The sequence below is a fragment of the Mirounga angustirostris genome, unplaced genomic scaffold (assembly GCF_029215605.1).
Source record: "Mirounga angustirostris isolate CCGP_5_RB_7025 unplaced genomic scaffold, mMirAng1.0.hap1 SCAF_14, whole genome shotgun sequence".
NCBI classification, from domain to species: Eukaryota; Metazoa; Chordata; class Mammalia; order Carnivora; family Phocidae; genus Mirounga; species Mirounga angustirostris.
The window spans coordinates 52738651-52763233 of NW_026991722.1; the positions used below are offsets into that span (position 1 = coordinate 52738651).

The 24583-nt window shown below is 41.4% G+C and overlaps 1 protein-coding gene across 2 annotated transcripts in view; it reads right to left on the reverse strand.

Moving 5' to 3' along the window:
* Nucleotides 1-15525: 15525 nt before the first annotated feature.
* Nucleotides 15526-24583, reverse strand: part of DLGAP1 (DLG associated protein 1) — a 317851-nt gene continuing 308793 nt past the window's right edge. For both annotated transcript variants that reach the window (XM_045886989.2, XM_045886988.2), the window contains 2 exons: nucleotides 21664-21816; nucleotides 15526-18847 (listed from right to left, as the gene is read on the reverse strand). In XM_045886989.2, the coding sequence (XP_045742945.1) occupies nucleotides 18638-18847; nucleotides 21664-21816 (363 nt within the window). In that variant the 3' untranslated portion in view covers nucleotides 15526-18637. The remainder of the gene's footprint in view (nucleotides 18848-21663; nucleotides 21817-24583) is intronic.

Here is a 24583-nt window from a genome sequence, read left to right on the forward strand (position 1 = left end):
AAAAGTCTCAAGAAAAAAAAGAAACAAAGACTATTTTTAAAAAACGAAATGGAGAACATCTTAAAACCTGGTTATGTGTGTTGCTTGCGGTCACCACTCTCAAAGCTCATGCCATTTTCAGAGATGCATGGTTGGCTCAGCTTCCACATCTGTGGAGTAAAGGGTGTGGGACAGACTGATCTCCAATGTAGCTTCTGTATCATAATGCAGTGATTAGAAAATTTAAACAAACAGTAAACTCTAGGAAGTGAGGGTATTATGAACTATTCAGAAGGAAATGTCTGCAATTTACTTTGAAATGCATAAAATATAAGAAAGATCATTGGCTGGAGAAACAAATGGATTATGGATAGCTAGGTGATACAGCAAGTCCAGTAAAATGTTAGTGGTAAGATCTCAGTAGGGAGGCTATGTTGGGGTGTTCAATGTAGAAGTGTTTCAATTTAGCTGCATGTTTGAAATTTTACATTGGGAGGGCGCCTGGGTGGCTCAGTTGGTTAAGCGACTGCCTTCAGCTCAGGTCATGATCCTGGAGTCCCGGGATCGAGTCCCGCATCGGGCTCCCTGCTCAGCGGGGAGTCTGCTTCTCCCTCTGACCCTCCTCCCTCTCATGCTCTCTGTCTCTCATTCTCTCTGTCTCAAATAAATAAATAAAATCTTAAAAAAAAAATACAAAAAAAAAATTTTACATTGGGAAAAAGATGAGTGACTGGGCCTCCAGTCTTCATGACTAACGCAGAAAAAATGAACAACATGAAATAACCTGTTGAACTGGTTAAAAAGCTGTTAGATTTAATAGCTAACTAAGATGTAACTAAAAAGTTTCAGACCTTTGTTTAAGAAACAGAAGTTCAAAACTTATGCTATTGTAATAGTTTTAAGGTACCACTTATTGAATGCTTACTATGTGTGCCAGGACTCTGCTAAATGTTTTCTTTTTTCTTTTTAAGTTTTTAATTTTAATTCCAGTATAGTTAACATACAGTTTAATATTAATTTCAGGTGTGTGATATAGTGATTCAACAATTCTTTTTTTTTTAGATTTTATTTTTTTTAAGTACTCTTCACACCCAGTGTGGGCCTTGAACCCATAACCCCGAGATCAAGAGTTGCACGCTCCACCAACTGAGCCAGCCAGGCCCCCCAGTGGTTCAACAGTTCTATACATCAGCCTATGCTCATCATGACAAGTGCACTCCTTAATCCCCATCACCTTTGTCACCCATCCCCACCCCCCACCTGCCCTTTGGTAACCATCAGTTTGTCTTTATAGTTAAGAGTCTGTTTCTTGGTTTGCCTCTCTCTTTCTTTTTTCTTCTTTTGTTCATTTGCTTTGTTTCTTAAATTCTACATATGAGTGAAGTCATATGGTATTTGTCTTTCTCTGACTGACTTATTTTGCTTAGCATTATACTCTCTAGCTCCATCCATGTTATTGCAAAAGGCAAGATTTCATTATTTTGGGGCATGCATCATTTTTATGGCTGAATAATATATATACACACCCCACATCTTTATCCATTCATCAATCAATGAACACTTGGACTACTTCCATAATTTGGCTATTGTAAATAATGCTGCTATAAACATGGGGTACATATATCCTTTTAAATTAGTGTTTTTTATTCTTTGGGTAAATACCCAGTAGTGCGATTACAGGATTGTGGGGTAATTCTATTTTTAACTTTCTGAGGAACCTCCATACTGTTTTCCACAGTGGCTGCACCAGTTTGCATTCCCACCAACAGTGCACGAGGGTTCCTTTTTCTCCACATCCTCGCCAACACTCGTTTCTTGTTCTGTTGAATGTTTTCTGTGAAACATGCCATCCAGTTGAATCCTCACAACAGTCTCTGAAGTCGGTAAAATAGGTATTATTATCTGGTTTTGACAGACAAGGAAACTGAGGCCTACCAAGCAAGAAATGAGCTAGCCAAGGTCATGGAGTTGGTAACTGACTGAGCTGAGGTTTGAATTCTGGGCTGACTGGTCTCCCTGACTGCCCTTGACCAGTATTCTGTCCTGCTCCATCTGCTGCTTCAGTCTTCCTGACATTCTGCCATGAAGTAGACAGGAAAATTAAGGTTATCATATGGAATATGTTAGCCAACCTCAGCGTGCTTTTCTTTTTAATTATGTTATGTTAATCACCATACATTACATCATTAGTTTTTGATTTCAGCGTGCTTTTGAGCAGACACCTTGAGGGCTAAAACGCTCACTGCCCACATGTGTGAGGGTTGGGAGCCTTATTCCCAGTTCTGCTGCACAGAATGGTTTGGCTGTGATCTTGCACAAGTCACGATTCCGCACATTGGTGCCTTCCTATGTAAATGGAGGCAACAAAACTTACCTGTGTAAAAAAAGGAGTAAGACTTTTTGGTTTTTTTTATTTTTTTATTTTTTCCCGCTATACTTTTTGTTTTTTTTAAAGATTTTATTTATTTATTTGACAGAGGGAGACACAGAGAGAGAGGGAACACAAGCAGGGGGACTGGGAGAAGGAGAAGCAGGTTTCCCACGGAGCAGGGAGCCCGATGTGGGGCTCAGTCCCAGGACTCTGGGATCATGACCCGAGCCGAAGGCAGACGCTTAACAACTGAGCCACCCAGGCACCCCAAAAAAGGAGTAAGACTTTATGTGCTTTCCTTCTTCACACTTTTTTTGTGCAGCTTTTGTGTTTAGCTTGAAGCATCCACAGGCCTTAAGGACCATGAGGAGTGTGATAGCAGAAATGCAAAGAAAAACACATACACTTTGTTGATTGGTTTTACTTTCAAAGTACACTTTAAAAAAAAAAAAAGAATGGGGCGCCTGGGTGGCTCAGTCATTAAGCATCTGCCTTCGGCTCAGGTCATGATCCCAGAGGTCCTGGGATCGAGCCCCCCATCGGGCTCCCTGCTCCGCGGGAAGCCTGCTCCTCCCTCTCCCACTCCCCCTGCTTGTGTTCCCTCTCTTGCTGTGTTTCTGTCAAATAAATAAATAAAATCTTTTTTAAAAATAAATAAATAATTTTTAAAAAGGATTTATTTATTTATTTGAGAGAGAGAGCAGGGCAGAGGGGCAGAGGGAGAGAAAGTCTCAAGCAGACTCCATGCCTAGCGGGGAGCCCCTCACGGGGCTCTATCCCGTGACCCTGAGGTCACAACCAGAAGGGAAACCAAGAGTCAGATGCTCAACCGACTGCGCCACCCAGGCACCCCTCAAAGTACACTTTTGAGAATCAAAAGAGAGAGAGGAACAGAGAGGCATAGGGTTTATGCCCTACCAACAGTTGAAGATCAGCAAGGCATTACCAGACTAAGGGCTAGTAGGGGTGGTGAGATGAGGTAATGAGGTGAGGTGCCATCATGGCTGCCGTGGAGAGGGGGAGGGACATGGGCATCGTGGCGTTGGAGATGGCTCGGGCTCTCAATGAGAGGTGCCAACAAGGAGGGAGAAGAGAAAGGGTCATGCAGTCGAAGTCTCCAAGCCAAGCCCACGAGAAGCACCATTTGCACCTGACCACGGGCTCCATTGTGGAGAAAATCACCCCCTGCGCCGTTGAGGCATCAGGACAGCAGTTCCCTCAGCTGCCAGGACACACTGCCCCTGGCTTACCCTGCAGATAAAACTCCAAATAAACTGGGCCCTGTGTGGACACCCCAACTCTTGCATTCCCAAAGAGGACAGGTTCAGTGGTGGTGGAGAAGCAAACCCCCCAGCTCCTGAACTAGGGCAGGACTGATTAATGGTAAAACCAATGCTTGTGATGTACCTTATAAAGTTCGATCAGGGGTGCCTGGCTGGCTCAGTCAGTAGAGCATATGACTCTTGATCTCAGGCTCATGAGTTCAAGCCCCGTGTTGGGTGTGGAGCCTACTTCAAATAAATATAAAAAAATAAGTACTACAACTCCTGTGTCATCTGATGGGGGCTTTTGTACTTGCCCCAACCAACATTTCTCAGAATTTCAGAAAAGAGGAGCCAGGGGCTTACATACTCATTGTCATCCTTTACTCTGAGTTTACTGATTTTACCTAAGGGCCAACTGCCTCCTACATTTAATGCCCTTTCCCATCCCCCTCCAGCCTCCTACACTTAATGCTTTCTCCCCATCCCCCACCTGCCTCCTACACTTAATACTCTCTCCTCATCCCAAATCATCCCCTGCCCTTTGGATATAATTCCTCTTTATCTAAACTAACACAAAAGCACAACTGCAAGAGTAACTTTTTACAGAAGAGATGAGAATAATTTATTACAAATATTACAGAATAATGTGTTACAGATGATTACAGAATAGGCAAGAAATAACTTCAAGTGTCATCGATTTGATTAATATTTATTGAGTGCCTTCTATATGCTAGGCATTGTTTGGTTGCTGGGAAGTATAGAAAGGAATAAAACAGACAAAAAAAATCCCTCCTCTCCTGAGGGCTACATTCTAGTTGGGAGAAGGAAAGAAGACATTTTATTTATGCATCTTCTATTGTAAGATAGATAGTGAAAAGAGGTTTAGAGAAAAACAATGTAGGGAAGAAGGAGACAGTGCTTGTGACTGCTGGGAAGTTGGTCCTCAGGCTTCCATGGAGGAGAGATGGCTGAAAGATACTCTGAGAATCCTGCTATACTTTAAGAACCATTTATGCCAAGTACTTTTTGACACTCACTTTGTCTTCTCATGGCCCACATCCTGAATTCATGAAGCCTTTCGGATTGTGGGTGTGTGGATGTGTATGGAAAAGGAAAAAGGGGCTGAATTTGAGGCTGATTCAACATGATTCCAAATATAAGCATTGTATCTGTAAACAGGAACCCAAAGGCTACAAAGGCCACACACTTTAAGCCCCTTTCTCAAAATTAGAAGAAATCTAGGGCTGTTACTTTGGACTTCCACAGGTCACGAACTGGGGTGGGAAAGAGGAAGAACAGAGTAGATGGCCCCAGATAAGTTCCAGGGCCATGGAAAGCCAGTATAATCACTGGTACTTATATATACATAAGACCACATGTACATTTATAAATGACCAACAGGCCTTAGAGCTCTTTTAAAAGCAAGGAGGACGGAGAGGATGACTCTGGAGGCCCGTTAGATTTGCAAATTATAATCTGTAGAAAATCTGCACAGATTTCTGGGTGAGGGGAGGAATAGCGATGGTTTGATGAAGGCAAAAACAATATGTTTCTGAACCAAATATTAAACCACTTGGTCTGGCAAAGGACTTTTCTTTCCAGATCTGTATGTACATCAATATCAACAACTATAGACAAAATACCTAATTTGTCCTGGAAAGTTCAGGATCTGTGGTTTCCTTCCTTATACAGTTGACTTTTGAACAACACGGGGGTTGGGTGCCAAATCCCCGCACTGTTGAAAATCTACATTTTGACTTCTCAAAACTTAACTACTAATAGTCTATTGTTGGCCGGAAGCCTTAGTGATAACATAAACAATCCATTAACACGTATTTTACATGTTACATGTATTATATACTGTATTCGTACAATAAAGTAAGCTAGGGAAAAGAAAATGTTATTAAGAAAATCATAAGGAAAATGCATTTACAGTACTGTACTGTATTTATCCAAAAAAACCTCTATGTATAAGTGGACCCATGCAGTTCAAACCTATGCTGTTCAAGGGTCAACTATAGTTCAAATTTCATTCTTATATGAAATATCCAGAGAGAAATCTCAAATCTGACTGTCCAGGATTTACATTGTTGTGAAGGTTGATTGAAATAAGGAGTTCAGGGGTGCCAGGGTGGCTCAGTTGGCTAAGCGGCTGCCTTCAGCTCAGGTCATGATCCCAGGGTTCTGGGATTGAGCCCCACATCAGGCTTCCTGCTCATCAGGGAGTCTGCTTCTCCCTTTTCCCCTCCTCCCTGCTCGTGCTCTCTCTCTCAATCAATTAAAAAAAAAAAAAAAAAAAGAAAGAAAGAAAGGAGTCCATTTACAGACCAAATCTTAAGGATATTTTTATGACACAAATGGTCACTGGTTTTTTTTGTTGTTGTATAGGACTTGACTTCTCAGACTTTAAGCCTCTATAGGAGAAGAGCAATGATTACTATGTAAATAATTGAGTACACATGGCCAATATTCTCTAGATTCTGGGGCTATCCAAAAGCAGGAAGGTGGTTACTAGAGACTCAGTTGGTGTTTGTGTCATCCACCCACCCCTACCAAATTCCTATTTTTTTTTAAGATTTTATTTATTTATTTGAGAGAGAAAGAGAGCACAGAGAGAGAGGGAGAGGGAGAAGCAGACTCCCTGCTGAGCAGGGAGCTTGATTCGGGGCTCGATCCCAGGACCTGAGAACATGACCTGAGCCAAAAGCAGATGTTTAACCGACTGAGCCACCCAGGCGCCCCCCAAATTCCTCTGTTGAAACCTAATCCCCAAAGTTATGGTATTTGGAGGTGGGGCCTTTGGGAGGTGATTAGGTTCTAAGGGTGGAGCCCTCATGAATGGGATTGGTGCCCTTATAAAACAGAACCCAAAGAACTCCCTCACTCCTTTCTGCCTTTTGAGGATACTGTGAACTTTCACCAGATACTGAATCTACTGGTGCCTTGATCTTGACCTTCCCAGCCTCCAGAACTGTGAGAAATGTTTATTGTTTGAGCCATCTACTCTATAGTATTTTGTTCTAGCAGCCCAGATGGCTGCTAGACAATGGTACATAAGAAAACTGTCCTTTTAGGTGATTCTTTTTTTTTTTTTAATGTTTTAAAATAATCTCTACACCCAACTTGGGGCTCAAATTTATAACCCCAAGATCAAGATTCACATGCTCTCTCTACTGACTGAGCCAGCCAGGTGCCCCTAGGTGATTCTTTATAACATACTGATTCTCTCCACTACATGACTGTGCAGAAAAGTCTCAGGTGTGTAGTAATTAATTCACATTTTATTGCAAAGTATGGTTTTGAAAATAAACTGATGCAAGCAAGTCAGTTTATGGGGAGTATGCTATATGATGTTGAACTTTCTGCCTTCTGTGTTCTAATTCTTTTTTTTAAGATTTTATTTATTTATTTGAGAGAAAGAGCTTGAGCTTGAGTGGGGGAAGGGGTAGAGGGAGAGAATCTCAAGCAGACTCCATGCTGAGCACAGAGCCTGACTAGGGGCTCGATCTCATGATCATGACCTGAGCCCAAATCAAGAGTCCTTTGTTTGCTTAACCCAATGAGCCACCCAGGTACCCCCTGTGTTCTAATTCTTAGAATGATTGCTGAAGAGTCAGACTGGCAGAGATATTGAACTTCAGTGGGAAACCTCGCACTTGACTGACATCTTCATGCTCCAGACAAATTCCCCTTAGATACAAATGGAAAAATTGTTTGTGTTCCACGAGTAAGTGGATCATAAAATTCCTAGTAATGCTTTAGATAAGGATAGATTTTTTCCCCCCTTGTGCAAAGTACACTAGTTTTTGTTTGTCCTCGCCCTGCGTATGAATTAAAATACAGCCCCCGCTCTGCACCTGTCATCCTAGCCATACCTAATTACCTGTAATTAATTCCTCAGACACTCACTTGCTTTGGCCCTCCTCCATGCCTTTGCTCAACCTGTTCCTTTTGCTTAAAATGCCTCTGCAGTAGGGGTCCTCAACCTTGGCTTCACCCAGATGTGGATACTTTGGGCCTCCCCACCCCTCCCACGCCATTCTGATGTAATTGATCTCCTGTGAAGATTTCTTTTTTTTTTTTTTTAAAGATTTTATTTATTTATTTGAGAGAGAGAGAATGAGAGACAGAGAGCATGAGAGGGAGGAGGGTCAGAGGGAGAAGCAGACTCCCTGCCGAGCAGGGACCCCGATGCGGGACTCGATTCAGGGACTCCAGGATCATGACCTGAGCCGAAGGCAGTCGCTTAACCAACTGAGCCACCCAGGCGCCCCTCCTGTGAAGATTTCTTAAAGCTTCCCAGGTGGAAGATTACTGTTCGGCAACAGTTTCTCAGAGGGTGGCTCGTGAACTCTAGCATTAGATTCACAGGGTGAATTTGTTAGAAATGCAGAACTGGCTTCCAAAGCGGACCTACTGTGTCAAGATCTGCTTGGAAGGTTGGGGTGACTAAGTGATCCCTGAGTAATTCCTAGGCACACTGAAGTTTGAGAACCATTGTGCTCGAGGCTGTTAAAAGCCAGCAGGTCAAACCCCACCTTCCATAAATCTTTGCCTCCTTCCCTGCAGTTAATCACCTGATGTACTTTGTCAAAGGCAGAATGCTTTGGTCTATCTTCACGTTATCGTCTGGCGTTCTTCTGCATTTGCAGTGTGTGTCTTCTTCCTTTCCCTTCTCCCACCTTCTATATGGTAGAATGTGGCCACGAGAGGGTAGGGACAGTTCAGCCCAGTCTTTTACACTTAATGAAGAAATGGTCGTTTAAATGCAATGTCCAAGCATAGTCTTTCCAGTACTGGGGCTGAAATATTAACCAGACCTTAGAACCCTAGCTGCTCTGTGAAGTCCTCTTTGGCTCTCCCACACTGAAGAAGAGTCCTCTGTCCTAATGTGTGTTAAAAGGCACAGGGCTGTTTGCCTAAATGCTGCTGAAATTGCCCTCCGGGTCACAGCATGAACACCAGTGTCAGGTGGTAAGAGCCCGAGGGACAGCAGTGACTTCCGCCCTGCAAGAGCAGCCTTGCCTGCTGGGAAGAAAGGGTTGCAACCTTTATCGAGGCAAAAGGATGCTTTGGGGAAATGAAGAGTTCCTGCTCACAGACAAATAGGTCTTGAAAGTCACACGCTCTGATATCGGCCCGTCTGAACAGGAAAAGGAGGACTTCTTATTTGTCAGGAGTTCTGCTTGAAAAGAAAAGAAAGGAAAAGAAAAGAAAAAAAAAGTACCCACTAAAATATTGCTTACTTCCTAGAGGGAAGGACATATTCTTGGATTGAACTCCAAAGGATGTTGGTCTCAGTGAGGACGTCCGAACTAACTCTGTCTTCTTATGGGACTATTCGTTTGCCAAGAACCAAAAGTCACTCAAATCAGTTAAGTAAAAGAGGGTTGATTTTAGAGACACAGAAGTAGTTTTACTTATTTCTATGTGGTCATTTGTCAGTGCTGTGATTAGCTAGGCAGTTGTCCTCACACGTTCGGTTTGCAAGATATGCAAAATTATTTTGGTAGCTCTTTTGGCATGGAAGGAACTTTAAAAGTTTTGGAGTCTCCAAACTGAATGAAGACAAACTTTATTTATTTATTAAAAGATTTTATTTTTAAATCATCTCTACATCCAACGTGGGGCTCAAACTCACAACCCTGAGATCAAGAGTCTCTTCCGACTGAGCCCACCAGGCTCCCCAAGACAAACTTTAAAATGCTGACCACTTTGCCGTGGCTATCAGGAAGTCTAGAAAGAAACTGAGTATTTATTTGACAACTCAGGACCCTGGGGGCCTGAGAGCTTGGTGAAGTCATCCACAAATTTTTCCTTTCTTTCTTTTGTTTAAAAAATTGTTTGGAGGGGGCACCTGAGTGGCTCAGTCGTTAAGTGTCTGCCTTCAGCTCAGGTCATGATCCCAGGATCCTGGAATCGAGCCCCGCATCGGGCTCCCTGCTCGGCGGGAAGTCTGCTTCTCCCTCTCCCTCTCCCACTCCCTCTCCCCTTGCTTGTGTTCCCTCTCTCTCTCCCTGTCAAATAAATACATAAAATCTTTAAAAAAAAATTGTTTGGAGCCTTATGGTTTAATTCTGTAAATCATCTTAAAGCCTTTTTAGGAGTTTCATTAAAAAAAAAACAAAAAAACCCCCTAAAGAATAAAAACCCTTCCTTGCATGGAAGTTGATGTCCTGTGGTATAAACCTACTAATCATCAAAGTACTCTGCCCCAGTGCAGACAGAGCCCCAGGGTGAGCCCAGACCACGCTGTCAGAGCCTGTTGGGCTCTTAGGCTTACCATCTCAGGTATATGCAAATTGATCCAATTCCCAGATGAGTTCACACCCTAGGGCTGATGCTATGCTTACCTTTTCCTTCAGTTCTGGCACCTTTGTTCTGGGAGTTACATAAAAGATTACATTGGAACCACCTCCACATTTCCAGAGACGTTTTTTTCCTTCCTTGTTGAAAGCCAACTGGAAGATTTGGGGATTTTTTTTGTTGTTCTAAACATGCCTCGGAATTCACTTTATGAACGATTTGTTTCCTTGTTTGCAAAAGTAGGTGCTAAAACTCATCCATGTTTGGTGAACTGAAAATCAAGGTAGTCTTTTTGGAAAGTTCATTAGCAATATTTAAAAACAAAGTACACATCCAATTGTCTTGGAGTAAAACCTGTAGATACACCTTCCACATGTACTGAAGATACATTGTAAAACGATTTTTACTGCAGATTTTCTTTGCCATAGCAAGCTGTGGAGACGGCCTAAATGTTCATCAAGCTCGGGACTAAATACCATATTATGGTTGATTCATAAAATGGAATGCTATGGAGCCAATAAAGAAAATAGGTGGATCATAATGTTCTGAAATGAAGCAACACATCATTAAATGAAGGAAAGCAAACAATAAAGGAATGTGTCTAGCATGCTTCATGTTTGTGGGGAAATAAAAAAATGCATATGCTTGAGTATGCATAGATAAATTTCAAAAGGAAAAACAATAAATTGTTCAAAGATGTTGAATGTTGCAGAAAAGAACTGGAGCGAAAAATAGGCTTATTTTCAATGTCTACCCTTTTGTTCTGTTTGAAATTTTCATATGTGTACCTTTTCCACCAGTAAAAAAACGACAGATACATGGCTTTGCTTGCACAAATCGTACATATATGAACAAAGAATCTAGAGTTTGATGGGATTGAAAGACTAGCTCTGTCAGTTACCAGGGACCTTGGGGTGCTCCCTAAAGTCTCTGTAAATTACCTGTAGTGACTACCTCATTCTGTGGGTTACTTGAAGATTAAGTTGCGAACTGTATATGAAGCAACATAGCCAGGACACAAGGCACTTTCCCAGCAAATGTAAATGTGTAATAATAATGGTGATGATGGTGATAAGGGGAGTGAACCTTTGAGTGTTTACCATTTGCCAGGCACCCTACTGAGAGCTTTTCGTGTGTTGATTTATTTAATCCTTAGAACAACCTTATGAGGTAAGTGCTATTTTCATCCTAATCATACAGGTGGGAAAACTGAGGTACAGAGAGGTTAGGTAACTTGCCCCAAAGACACAGCTTGTCAGTAGTAGAGCCGGGATTCAAACACAGGTGGTCTGGCCACAACCTGAGCTCTTTCCCACTTGCAGAATGGCCCTGTCCCTGCTGGACAGACAGGCCCACTCACGGCACAATTCTGAAGCGGATCAGAGAGTCAGTCTAGTTTCTAAGAGAAATGCTGGAAATATCTGTAAGCCTATGGCAACATGTTCCTACCCAACCCCACGTCAGAATATTACAATCAAAATGTCACATGGGTCTTTCCCCTGGAGGGTGTGGGGACTTTCCCTCTGCCCTTGTTTCCTCCCAGCTGGATCCTCTCTGCTTGTGAATCTGGAGTCTCTGACAGAAACGCTGCTTGGAAATTATTACTTTGGGCTGAAGCCAACAGGGATTACGAGGTGTGGAAGGGGTGAGAGACCTGTCTTTTCTGCATTTATTATCTAATAAATTTATTTGTTTTTAAGATTTTATTTATTTGATAGAGAATGAGAGAGCACAAGCAGGGGGAGGGGCAGAGGGAGGGAGACGCAGGCTCCCCGCTGAGCAGGGAGCACCACATCGGGCTCCATCCCAGGACCCTGAGATCATGACCTGAGCTGAAGGCAGATGCTTAACTGACTGAGCCACCCAGGTGCTCCTAATAAACAAATTTAAATACTAAGAGCCATGCGGGGACTTGCCCTCTTTCATGAGGCAACACCATTGTCAGAGTAACTTCTCTCAGGATGATGCACTAAGGTTCTCAGGGTAGTCAAGACCTCGTACTTTCCTCAGGTAAGCATTTCCTTAATATTTAACCCAAGTTCTCTCAGTTGAATATTTAACCCAATTCTAATGTGTTGCCTTTGCTGGAAGAATAGCTAGTCCTTGGCCTTCTCTTAACCTATCTTAAAATGAAGTGCCCTTGCACTGGGTGTTATACGCAAACAATGAATCATGGAACACTACATCAAAAACTAATGATGTGATGTATGGTGATTAACATAACAGAATAATAAAAAAAAAATGAAGTGCCCTTGAGAACAACTACATGATGAATTCAGCCACGGCAGATCCTGAAGAGTCTAACGCTGAGACATCTTAGGCTCGCATGGTTAGGGTGTTTTACTTTTTTCTTTGTCTCTAGAATTACTCAGAATTATCTGAATAATTATACCTCACTTTACTGCTATTTACAAAGCGCTTAACACTCACTCACACTCAATTAAAAAAAAAAACCATTTTCCTGTGCCAACATCTCTTCACTTTTCTTATTTTCCAAACTAGATCAGTTTTTTCCTTTCTCTGTAAGATTTCATTTTGAACAGTCTGCTACCCAAGGGATCCTTGGTGTACCAACTCAAGCCTGGACACGAAGACACCAGCTCTTTTGAAAGGATCGTCCTTCAATCATTTCAGACTCATTGCCTTGCTTGACTGATGTAAGAAACAATTCAGGAGTCCTTGAGTTGCTCTTTCATGCTTCTCAAGCTCAACATTGGAAGTGCCAGGCTCACCAAGATCTCCCTCGCTACTGCTCTAGCGAGGGGCCAGGCTCTAGAGGAGAGAAAAGCTCTTCATTGAGTGTGCTGGGGAGAGGGGAGGCTGTTGATCAATGTGTTACATTAAATCAAACTTGAAAGGAATCTAAGAGTAAATTATTTAACCTATCTCCTGCTTACCTTTGTTTAAGTTCTGCCTTTGAGGTCTGCTTCTTCTCACACTTGGGAGTTACAGACAGACCTTGTATTGGCCAAGGGCTTATTCTGGAAAGGAAATGATATGACAAAGCTGGTATTTTTAAAAATGCAATTTATGGGGATATCTGGCTGGCTCAGTTGGACCTTTGATCCCAGGGTCATGAGTTTAAGCCCCACCTTAGGGGTAGAGAGTACCAAAAAAAAAAAAAAAAAAATTTAATTTACAGAAGTAAATTTCAATAGCAAGAGGTTATTCGCTAGGACCAAAAATCCTTTCAAATGGGCCCTCTTTGAAAGTTAGTAAAATGTTTTTATTTTAATCTGGAGAGATGTTTCCTCCACTACACTTTATGGGGCCAACTGTATAGTATTATCTAACTCCCCAGATGTTTCTCCTCATTTTTCATAATAGATATTGCTGGCAGGCATTGGATTTGAAAGCCCTCGGAAGAAGGAAGGGCTCATCAACTGATGACTATGTCTGCAAATCTCAGAAGGCTAGCTTTGCAGGAGTATTTTCTATTTGCAGAGCATTGACCCCCAGAAGCAGTGAAAGCACCAGGATTTAAGCCTACAAAACCTGTAATTGTTGTGTATCACCTTCCTTAGTATCAATAGGGAGAACGCTTTTTCCTCCTTTGTAACAGAAGAGGAAACTATGACTATTTGCTTCTCTTTCTCTCTTTCCAAAGTGAAAAGGTGAATTTTTCTACGGAAAAATCTCTTTATTGTGATCTCTGTGGAAGCTCTCTGTGACAATGCTTTATGTATCAAGTAATCTGGAAGGAGGAAATTAGCATCTACTTCTCCCAGAAGGAAGTGTGAAGAGGAAGAATGGCAGTCTTCAAACGTACTAATGAAAACATTGGGTGCAATGAATAGCGAGTTGAATCAGCTGCACAGCAGAGCTTGACTTCTGGTGTTTATCAGAGGGCTTTCCTGCTTTCAGCCATTTTCTATAAATTCAGGCTTGTGCTCATTTACATAGAAACATAATGAAATAATCCACTGGCAGGCTAAATGGAGAACCAGGAATCAGGAACCACCGGTACTGGGGTTTCACATTCTTGTGAGTGTCTGGTGATGCCTCCCTAAGCCAGCAGTAAGCCCGGAGGGAAGCATATGGACCAGGAAGCCGCACACAATTTCCTCTCTTTGCTTTAGGGGAGATAATGAGAGACTTACAGAGGAATTTAAGACCTACTCTGTAAACTCACAGTAAATGAGTTGGGACCCAGAGAGGGTTTTCAGACATGGTCACCAGTTTCTGTTTGCAAAAGGAGCTGATCTGATCTTGGTTTAGCAGCTGAAAGTCAAACAGCCTATTGAGCAAACCTCAGGTACATTTCAGACCCTTTAGTATCACTGACATTTGAGAATGAACACATTCAGACGCTATGATTTTTAACATGCCATTTATTTAAACCAAAATCAATTTGTATTTTCAAGGGGTGGCTTTCAAAGATACTAAAAAAAATTCATGTTTAGAGCAAACAATTTTGTTCAATGTCTATAAAAAATAAAATTACATTTTTGGGGGGGAGTGGACCCTGTAACATGAGAAGTTGAAATTTGCTTTACTGAAATTCAAAGTTTTACAGGCGAAGACAAACTCGTTTTGTTTTGGGATTGGCCAAAATGTTTAAGAAGCCCCTGTGAAATATAAGAATTAATTTGCTAAAAGGCAAGAAGTGTAATCTTGGTTCACACTTCATGAATAGTCAGTGCATGAACCCAGGTAATGAGATCTTTGCGGTTTCACAGAGATTGAGCCACTTGATCGATCCTCTTTTGAAACAGTTTCAAAAGTACATCATGTTATTTTGGAAATTGGCAAAGTTCTTGCTTATGTTGGCTTATCTGCTTAATTTCCACGTTTGTTGCATATACATGGATGGGTTTGCCCAAGAACTTGGTGGGGAAGAACTACTGTGGACACAGGTTTCAGAGTTTGGCATTTTCAGAGATGTGTAAGTCCACTTCTCATAAAACATTCTAATTTACCTTTTGGGGAGTAAATCTGTATTTTTGTATATAAAGTAAGGTTTATGAAACCGAGATGAAAACCAGAGGAAATGGATAGTGGCAAATAATTATCAATTTTAAATGTGGGATGAAGGACAGAGACCCCACTGAAGAGGAGGCTGAACAAAGGCTTAGATTTTGGATCCAAATCTGTCACTTAATAATTGTGTCCCACTGGGCAAATCACTAAGCCTCAGTGAGGATAGTTTTTCATTACTTCGGGGATGAAATATAAACCACAAAGCATTATTCTGATCTTTCAAGTGTAGGAGCTGTGTAGGAAACAAAGTGGATGAAATGTTTGAGAAGAGATCCAAGTGGGTAAAATAGGCACAAATTTGCACATATTTGAGAGGCTAATAATTTCTTTCATGAAATATACAGCTCCTGACCTGAAACTTTCATATGCATGTGATCATCATAGTAAAAGTCCTTTTGGTTTTCAATGTTTTGATCCCTTACATAGGATACAAGGTCTACCGACAACAGTGGCTAGCATATGTGTTGTTACAATGAAAGAATGGTATGTTTCTTAATTGCTTAACTATTCCCTCCAAAGACAATTATATTTTGGAAGAAGCAGGGCTTTGTAGTGAAAACACACAGACCTGAAAGCAGTGCATTATTATTTTATTAATTTCTTCTTTTTACATTATGGGAAACATTCATCTATTTACAATTTTTTTTTTTTTGTCCACATACAGTCTAGGTAAATAAGCCTATGAAATTCCACTTCATAAAGCCATAAAAATGTTCCCCACCCCTCCATCTGAAGGCTTTCAAATGAATCTTTTTTTTCCCAAACCAAAATAATTTTTAAAAATTACAACGGGAATTCAGATATGCTAGTGATTTACATTCCAGTTATTTAAAATATGCATCTAGACATGTTTTAAAAAAGAAATGGTAAATTCACAAGGATAAGGCTTAAATTAAAGTGGTAATGCACAGTAAAACATTAAGGAAACATCTATAAATAACAGAAATATATTACAAATAAATTAGTTCTATTTACCATTTCAAATATTAAAAATCTTTAATCCATTTCTTCATCTCTCTTTACAAAAAGGTTATGTGAATTGTATGGAAACATCTGCAAAAAATATAATAAATACTTAATTTCTTTGAACGTTTTTTGATGCGGGAGACAAACTTCTTTTGTAATCTCCCCCTCCCCAAGAAAATGCCCGAACAGCTTTATACCAAAGTTAAACAAAATAAGTAATTTTTCAGGGTACATACATTTTCCATTATGAACTAAAAAACATTTCTACAAATACATCAAAAAGAACAATGTAACAAAGGTTATGCTCATGGATGTCAGCTTAAGGGGGCAAGTGGTTAACAAGCAGCTTTATGTGGGGTCATGTTTTAAGATCAATAATTAGCTTTTTATAAAGTGTTTGTACAATTTGTGTTTTTAAGGAAGGCAAAGGTCATGATGCCTGTAGGCATTCAGCTAAAAGATTTAAAATTCTTACCAAAAATAGCTTATGAATATACAAATACCATTCACATAGACAAGATAAATAGGCCTTCTCTTGTCTCTCTTTAAAATATCCTGGGCTAAACCAGTTTCCAAAGAAAATAGTGTAGGATGATCTTGAATCGTATTAGAAATCTATTTCTTAATCCCAATCTCATCTTTACTTCAGGGCATGGAGCTGTAGTTGGGAACATGGGTCTTCCAGCGGATGTCGCTTTCTTCGCGTTAATCTATGAGTGCCAAGTCATTTTCGGGATTGAATGTGATTAGAGGCTACCCAAGGCGGCAGTTGGCCTTACTTGAGGCAAACTTTGTGTGACCTTCCATTGCTGCTACAAAGCAAAGAAAAGGTAGATTCTTTTTAACACAAGTGGACACTTGAAGTTCAAAATCTCTGTAAGCTCCAATTGTGCAAAGCACTCGAGGTGCTTTGTTCACTCTACTTAAAAGTTGGTTGGTTGGTTTTTAAATAAGTTAGTAGCCCTTTTCTTGTAAACCACAGCAGTAAACATTTGTGCCCTGTTTATAAAGATAGCTCAAAGCATCAATGGCTCTGAGAGGTAGCGAATTCCCTAGTGGTTTTAGAATATGTCCATGAAAATAGTTGTTGCCAGAACCCATCACCTCTCTTAATTTCATAAATAAAATTAAATTAGCACCTGGCTACGAGAGTGTATTTTTTAAAAGAGCTCTGGTGCAAGCTTATTAGATGTGTGTTTTTATTCTGTCAGTTTTCAATGATAATTTATAATGCTTTGGGGTGGGAGCTGGGCATAAAATGCTAGTGATACTTTAAGATCACCACATCCTAAATGTTTAAACTGCTACGAGTAAGGGCATTTAAAGATAACTTCAACTAGATGCAAAGTGCACACTGCCCATCCGTCATGACTAAAAGCGTCAATGCACATTCTCCGCCAAAAGCCTGGGTTTCTTTCCGTGCTTGTGGATCATGACTTTTCCCCCCTTCCTGGTGGTTGCTGAACATTTCAGGCCAAATTTCTTCTCTCACTACCTGGGACCTCAAGATGAGGGGCAGCTCTTTGGAATGAGGCTGCGTATCTACTTGGGTAGGAAATTGATTTTATCGGTTTGACATAGGACACAATCTTTATGCTGGGGTGTGATAGGGCTCTGGACAGTAGTGAGAGAAGACCAAAGGAGAAAATATGTCTGGCATTACGAACTACTGGGTTACAACAGATGGATGTATAGCATTCAAAGGGATGATGGGAAAATCCAAACTTCTCTCTGAAAACATCCTAGCTGCCATTTACAGGACTTCTTAAGCAGATGTGTACTTATACATGTGTAATTATGTAGGCCCCCCAGGATGGACACTAACAAATTAAGAGGACCAACACTTTCCCCTTTAAAGACCCCCACCACAATAACAATATAATACACATAGTACAATAAAAGTTGATAAAACATTTCAGGTCTAAATTTTCTTAATAATAGGACAAAAAGAAAATCCCCCTTAGATAGTATATCTGAAACTATCAGTGCTTCCTTGCCTTTCTTCATTTTATTGCCTTTCAGAATAATTTCCCTGAAAGATCGAATTTACAATCTTCTGCTGATTGAAACGTCTGAAGCAGTGATTGATGGAATAACAGTGAGGCAGTTTGTGCAGCTGTGAGTGAAGCAGGTACCCCAAGCACCTGCTGATTTCGCTTCTCCCTTCCCCACTACTCATTCAGGTCCCCCACCCCCGGCCCAACTTGGTCCCCTCTTGGATTGTCACTCATCGATTCCGGTGAGATGGCGTGATTTCTGAGGTTGGAAATAAAGTGCTCCATCTGCTTTACGAAATAATAACCGTTTAGGGGAAATAAAGGGAATCGGAGCCCTAGTTTCTTTCACGTGGAAGACGGTTAAGTCCCAAAGAATCACCCTGTGATACTGGATTTCTGAAATACCCTATGATTTTATATTGCTGAACTCTAGGGACAGACTAGCTTGGGAGAACTGAGGCTGGTGGGCGACCTAAAGGGGCCATTTCTACACAGGTGGGTTTGGTTCTGCCAAGAAAAGAAAGGGCCGGCTCTCCGGATGAGGCAGGGTGACGCGTCAGCACGGGTGGCGAAGCTCGGTGGAGAAAAGAACACGGGCAAACCGGCCCGGGCGGCGGGGGCTACTGGGGGACGGCTCCTGCAAGACCGGCAACTACACCGCGACAGTGGGAGTCACTGAGCTCCGGAACGGACGGGCTCGGCGGGCGGGCGGGGGGCAGAGGGAGGACCGAGCGCGGAGGCGGCGCGGCGGGGCGCGCGGCGGCGCCCGGCGCTCAGAGCCGCGTCTGCGCCTCGGGGATGTAGATCTCGATGCTCTCGGCGCTCTCGGTGGCCGAGTTCTGGCGGACGGACGCGGCGCGCTTGGCGGCCATCAGGCGCTTGCGGGCCTCCTGGCGCTGCGAGCTCTCCAGCGAGCGCTCCCGGATCAGCGGCGCGGGGCCCTTCGCCGGCTTCTTTGGCACTGGAGGAGGGGCCCTTCTCTCCTGATCAAAGCAGAAGGTTCAGGACATTACACAGCTTCTCAGGACAAGCTTGGGGGAAACTGGGATAGGTCAGTAGTTAGAACACGCACACTTTTTTAAATTTTTTACCCTAAGGGTGGTTAGTTCTGATCTGCACACTGTTATATATATATATTTATCATTCTGGCTTCGGTATTCAAAAGTTGCGGGGGGGAAAAAAAAAGAAAGAAAAGAATACCGGTAAGCTCAAGGCCAAGGGTAAGGCTGAATTGCAGAACTAGTCTCTCCAAGAGAAGGATGTGGGTATTTAAAATGCCCCCTGCTGAAAGGCTGCGGCTCCCAGCACATTTAGTGTGGTTCCCTCTGGAGGCTCCAGACTCTTCCGGGTGCCAGGGATGGGTTAGGGCGGCAGCGGCAGCAGCAGCCTCCGGGAACTCTGCGTCCCCTCTAAGGAGGCGAGGCAGCGGGCGCAAGCTCGGCTCCGAGTTTAAAAACATCCCCGCCCTCTCCCGGGGCCCACCCAAACCTGGATGGCCAAATGAGGAAGAAGAGACGGTGAGATTGTGTTCTTTAGCTTCGTTGATGCCAAAGTGAGTTATAATACCCGTTTGCACATCACACACAAACACACAGAGATATACTTTCCGGGGTCACCCTGGAGAGAGGACACTGATAGTTCCTTTTTGGAGGGTGGGGGGTGGGGAGGGGGGGCGGGAGGGCTGGAATCAGTTCCAAGATAGCTTCTAAGACATCCCGCTGGGATGTCGCTCCTTAGGGGCCTCAGGATGGCTGTGGTGGCCCAGAAGGCAATTCCAATCACAGGGACAGGCACTGTGCCCTGAAAATTTAACACAGGACTGAAAGAAGTTCCCTCTCAGCATCAGCAAACTATGAACTGGTTGGATATTTTTAAATGCCACTGCAAAACAAGAGCCATTCAACACTTGGGTCGCAGGAAAAAAAAATGCAGTGGGAAAGAAGCAAATCTAAACCACAAAGGAATTTTTAAGGTTGGTGAGCTTTCGGGCTCCAAAAAGGTCTGCGTGAATCTGTTGTTTTCATTTTTAGTGAAATACTTCAGTTCTCATGACAACTGTGAAGGTTATCTTAAAATAGGGTTTCTATGAGTCTCCAGGGGGCACTCTTTGTGTCCTAACACTTACACACATTGCCACAAATCCTCCTCACTTGCCTGGGTGAAGTGCCTGGATAAATTTATTACATTGGAGTTGCCCCCAGGCTGTTTAAAGTGGAGTCTGGGTGGACAGAAAAGGGAAGTACAGAGTGCAAACGATATTTGGCCAACTCTGACTGTGCTTGTTCGTGTCTTCCCTGCAAATTCGTGGGGTGATGAAAAGCTCTGGTCATAGGCAAAGTGTATAAAAACTTAGAAATCCAGTTCACTAATGACTCACTGTGTAAACGTCAATAGGGTACATATGTCAATTCTTAGCATCACAATTTTTGGACACTTTAAATCTTCATTTTTGGGTAACTTGTGATATTTTGAAAAGTAAGAATATTGGAAACTTTTTAGTCATATCTTCCTTTACTTGTACTTTAAAAAAAAAACAGTAATATTGGAAAAAAATCAGTGAATGAGAAATTAGATGGATCAGCTCTAGAAACTAAATTACAAGTATATATGTACATCTGTAGTGTTTTCTTAAAATAAGAACAATTTAAAAGCTTATTTAGTAGACAGTTTTAAACACAGATTAAAGAAAACTAGATGGAGTGCGAATGTCTGGCTTCCCACTTGAGAGGCCACACATATATCAATGGAACTTTAATGCTTAACACTAAAAACCCCCAGGTTGATGGTGTCAGCATTGGAGAGGAGGGACAATGACAATAACCCTCCTGTCAGTTATGCATGGCCCTGGGCACTGGAGTTCTCCTGGAAGTCTACTGACCCTATGAACCTGGATACTATGATGGAGAGCAGCAGAATGGACTGGATTACTGTTAGCTCTCTGATAGGTAAGGAGATCTGAAAAGGGCAGGGCTACCAGTGCTTCATGGGAAAAGCCAAGCCTAATTTTTAGAAGTGGAATCTCTCGGAACTGTTTGACCTCAGGCCATAGGAAAGCAAAGGGTTAAAAAAGTCAAGCATAACAGGCCAGCCTAGGGAGGTGGATATTGGATACCTGTGTGAGCCTGGTAGAGCCACAATAATCAAATGTGAAAATTGCAGTTTATTCATTAAAGTAAGAGAAGTTGAGTCTTTATTTCTAGACTGTTGAATGAGGAACCCAGTGAGCAATAGTCCCCAAGGCAAATCAACCCAAAGTAAAACTCTTAAAAAAAAAAAAATCCCAACATTTATGATTACTGTGAAACTTTATGGTGTATATTTTTAAACTTGAACAACAGTGGTTTCTTTATTACTATATTTATGAAATGATTATCAAAGTCAGTTAGTTTTCAGTGCTTCCTATTTTTCTCCGAAACACATCCTAGGGGTGTAAGGAAGTTGAACTCTTGCTCTATGTAATCATGCACTGAAGATGTCATTTATTTTAGTTTAAAAAGCAAAATGGAGGCAGTTCCTTCCAGTGACTAAAATGGTTTAACTTAAAGTTTAATTAACAAAAACGCCACATTCCCATTTTCCAATTCACAAAGACAGGTTTTTCTTTAAAAATATGCCTGAAACATATTACAGATAATATCCCAAATGATTACTATGTAAACATTGTCATTACAATGAGATTAATATGATATCAGCTCCATTTCACATTGTAAACAGCAAGACTGAATGCAGAAGCCTATTTAGACTGTCCAGTGTTTGTGCAGGTTTTTAAATGAACCATACAAAATCTACATTGTTCTACCTTCTTGTCAAGAGGATCCATCTGTTTCCAATTATTGGCCTTTAACTGATGAAGTTCATCAAATTTCATACTAATATTTTCTATGGACAACTGCAGCATGTCCCAGAACCCCGCCAAATCCTGGGAGGTGGGCCTTGGATGAGCATTGGGATTCTGTACAAGAGAAAGAAAAACATTCATGCTTTAGAGGCAGTCTGGGACAACAAGCACAGGACCAAAGGGGTATTTTCAAATATTTCAAATAACATAAGGGGGATGAATTCCTTTCGGCTTTCAAATAGGAGATAAAAGTGAGGCTACAAATGGTAATCTTATCTATTTATCTACCATCTATCTACAAGGATTTATTAAGGAATAATTGACAAATAAGAGTAAGATATTTAAAGTGTATGATGTGATGTGATGATTGGATATATGCACACATTGTGTAAGGACTCATCCCATAGAATTAATAAGCACATCCATCATATCACATATTTATCTTTTTGTGTGTGTGTGAGAGAGCATTTAAAGTTCTACTCTTATCAAATTTCAGTTATACAATACAGTGTTATCAGCTATAGTCATCATGTTGCACATTAAATCCTCAGACCTTATTCATCTTATAACCGAAAATCCGTACCTTTTTACCAATCTCTCCCTTTTCCCCACCTCCAAACCCCTGGCAACCACTTTTCTACTCTCTTTCTATGAGTTTGACGCTTTTTTAAAGTTTCCATTTCAAATGGTAATTTTATACACTCATCCACCTGAGTCAGTGATTCTCAAGTGTCAAGGATGTAAAACTCTTCTTTTGTAATACAACATCTATCAATGTGGTATGGGGAGAGAGTCCAAACTTTTCCAAAAAACTATGACAAGATACATTTAAAACATATTTAAATGAAGATACTGTCTCGGGAAAAAATACAATATGTTATTATCAGAGTTGGAATCCAACTCCATGCCATTCAACTTATTCAGAGAACAGATAAGGAATCTAAAATAAGATTTGTTTTAACAATCATGTTGAGTGAAACAATAGGGTCAACAAATTATGAGTAATAAAATAATTGGATTTTTAAAGTACTATGTGTTTAACCATTACGATATTGCTAATGCAGGAAGTCATTTTATCACACAAGTACTTTGACAAAATCATTTGGAAATGAATTTGTTTTAAATCAACCATAACATACAATAGCAAATGTGAGAACACCTACCTACAAACATACATAGATGTCTGTAATGACCCATTTTCTAGATAATATTAAACATTCTTCAGTGTCTAAGGATTGACTCTTTTTTTTTTTTTTTGCCCCATCCATATACCCCTGAGAGGTACTACAAAGTATGAGCCACTAATTTATATGATGTAAAACAGACAAAACATAACGAACTAAGAGATTGAAGGGGTCATGCTCATTGTTAATCACTACCACCAATGGTAGCTAAAGGCATTCATGGTTAGGTAGGTGGGAGCATCCAGATGTCAGAGGCTTCCATCTGGGTGAGTTTTGGTTACCTGTGGGTATACAAGCCAATCTGATATACTATGAAACCTCAGGCCATTAAAAACCAACTTTCAGAAAGTGCAAGGTCAGTGCTCATCAAAGTTAATAGGTCGGAAAGAACTTTTTAGCCATCGATGGACTAACATTATTGGTCTGGTTTCAAAATGAATACAAGTAAAAACGTATTTATAAACTTACACTTCTCAAACTATACTCATAGTTCTGGAATTCATTGGAAGATGTAATTTCTGAAGTTTGTAAGTATTTGGTTTAAACTCTAGTCTACTGACATGTGAATTAAACTAAAGAATTTCCCTGGGGGGCGCCTGGGTGGCTCAGTCATTAGGCGTCTGCCTTCGGCTCAGGTCATGATCCCACGTTCCTGGGATCGAGCCCCAGGTCGGGCTCCCTGCTCAGCGGGAAGCCTGCTTCTCCCTCTCCCACTCCCCCTGCTTGTGTTCCTTCTCTCGCTGTGTCTCTCTCTGTCAAATAAATATATAAAAATCTTAAAAAAAAAAAAAAAAGAATTTCCCTGGAGTTTTTTCATTTAGTAAATTAACTCAACATCTAGGTTCAGGATAGACAATAGCTTTAACAAAGCATATCACAAATGGAGTTTTATGTCTTCTTTATCTCACCAGTAACTAAGAACTAAATTGTTCATATTTTGGAGTTTACTAAAGTGTTTTAGGTTACAAGCCCTACTGGCAAAAATGTTTCAGTGCAGCAATGCATGAAATGATAGTTGGGTAGGCCTGAAGAGTTTGTTTAATTCTGTACGATGGGCAATTTGTTCCCTCCTCACCAAGAATCTCTCTGCCCCTGAATCGTCAAGGGGACAGATGGGGAAACAGAGAGAAAGAGAATATGTGGGTCATGTGACATTCCACGCACAAGGAGTTGCAGCTCTTGCCTTGGCCTGAACCAGACTTGTAGGTCAGAGGTCGTGGAGGGTGTGGAAGGATGAGAGGGGCTGGGTTCCTTAGTTTAGTTTTGTTGGGAAAAAGTAATTCTCATCCATTTATTCTATGCCTGAGAGTCTAGTCTGCGATAATATGCAAGTGTTTTCAAGTGTTCTCCTCCTCAGAGTAAGAACTCAAGGAAGGAGAGCTGGGTCCGTTCGTGGCCAATCTTAGCTGCATGAAGTAATGCCACCATTCTTCTTGCTGCAGAGGAGGTGGAGCTGACTGATCAGCTCCATGTCCCTCTAGAAGGGTGAGGAATAGAACTCATATCTTGAGCATCTCGGGGGTTGGGGGGAGATCAAACAGGGACAGAGGGCAAACGGACTGGGATTTGCATCTTGGCTCTGCCTCTTACCCTGTGACCCTGGCCAAATTATTTATTTATTAATTTATTAATTTATTATTTTTTATTCCTGGCCAAGTTATTTAGCTTTTCCATCTTCATCTTCCTCAGCTGTAAAA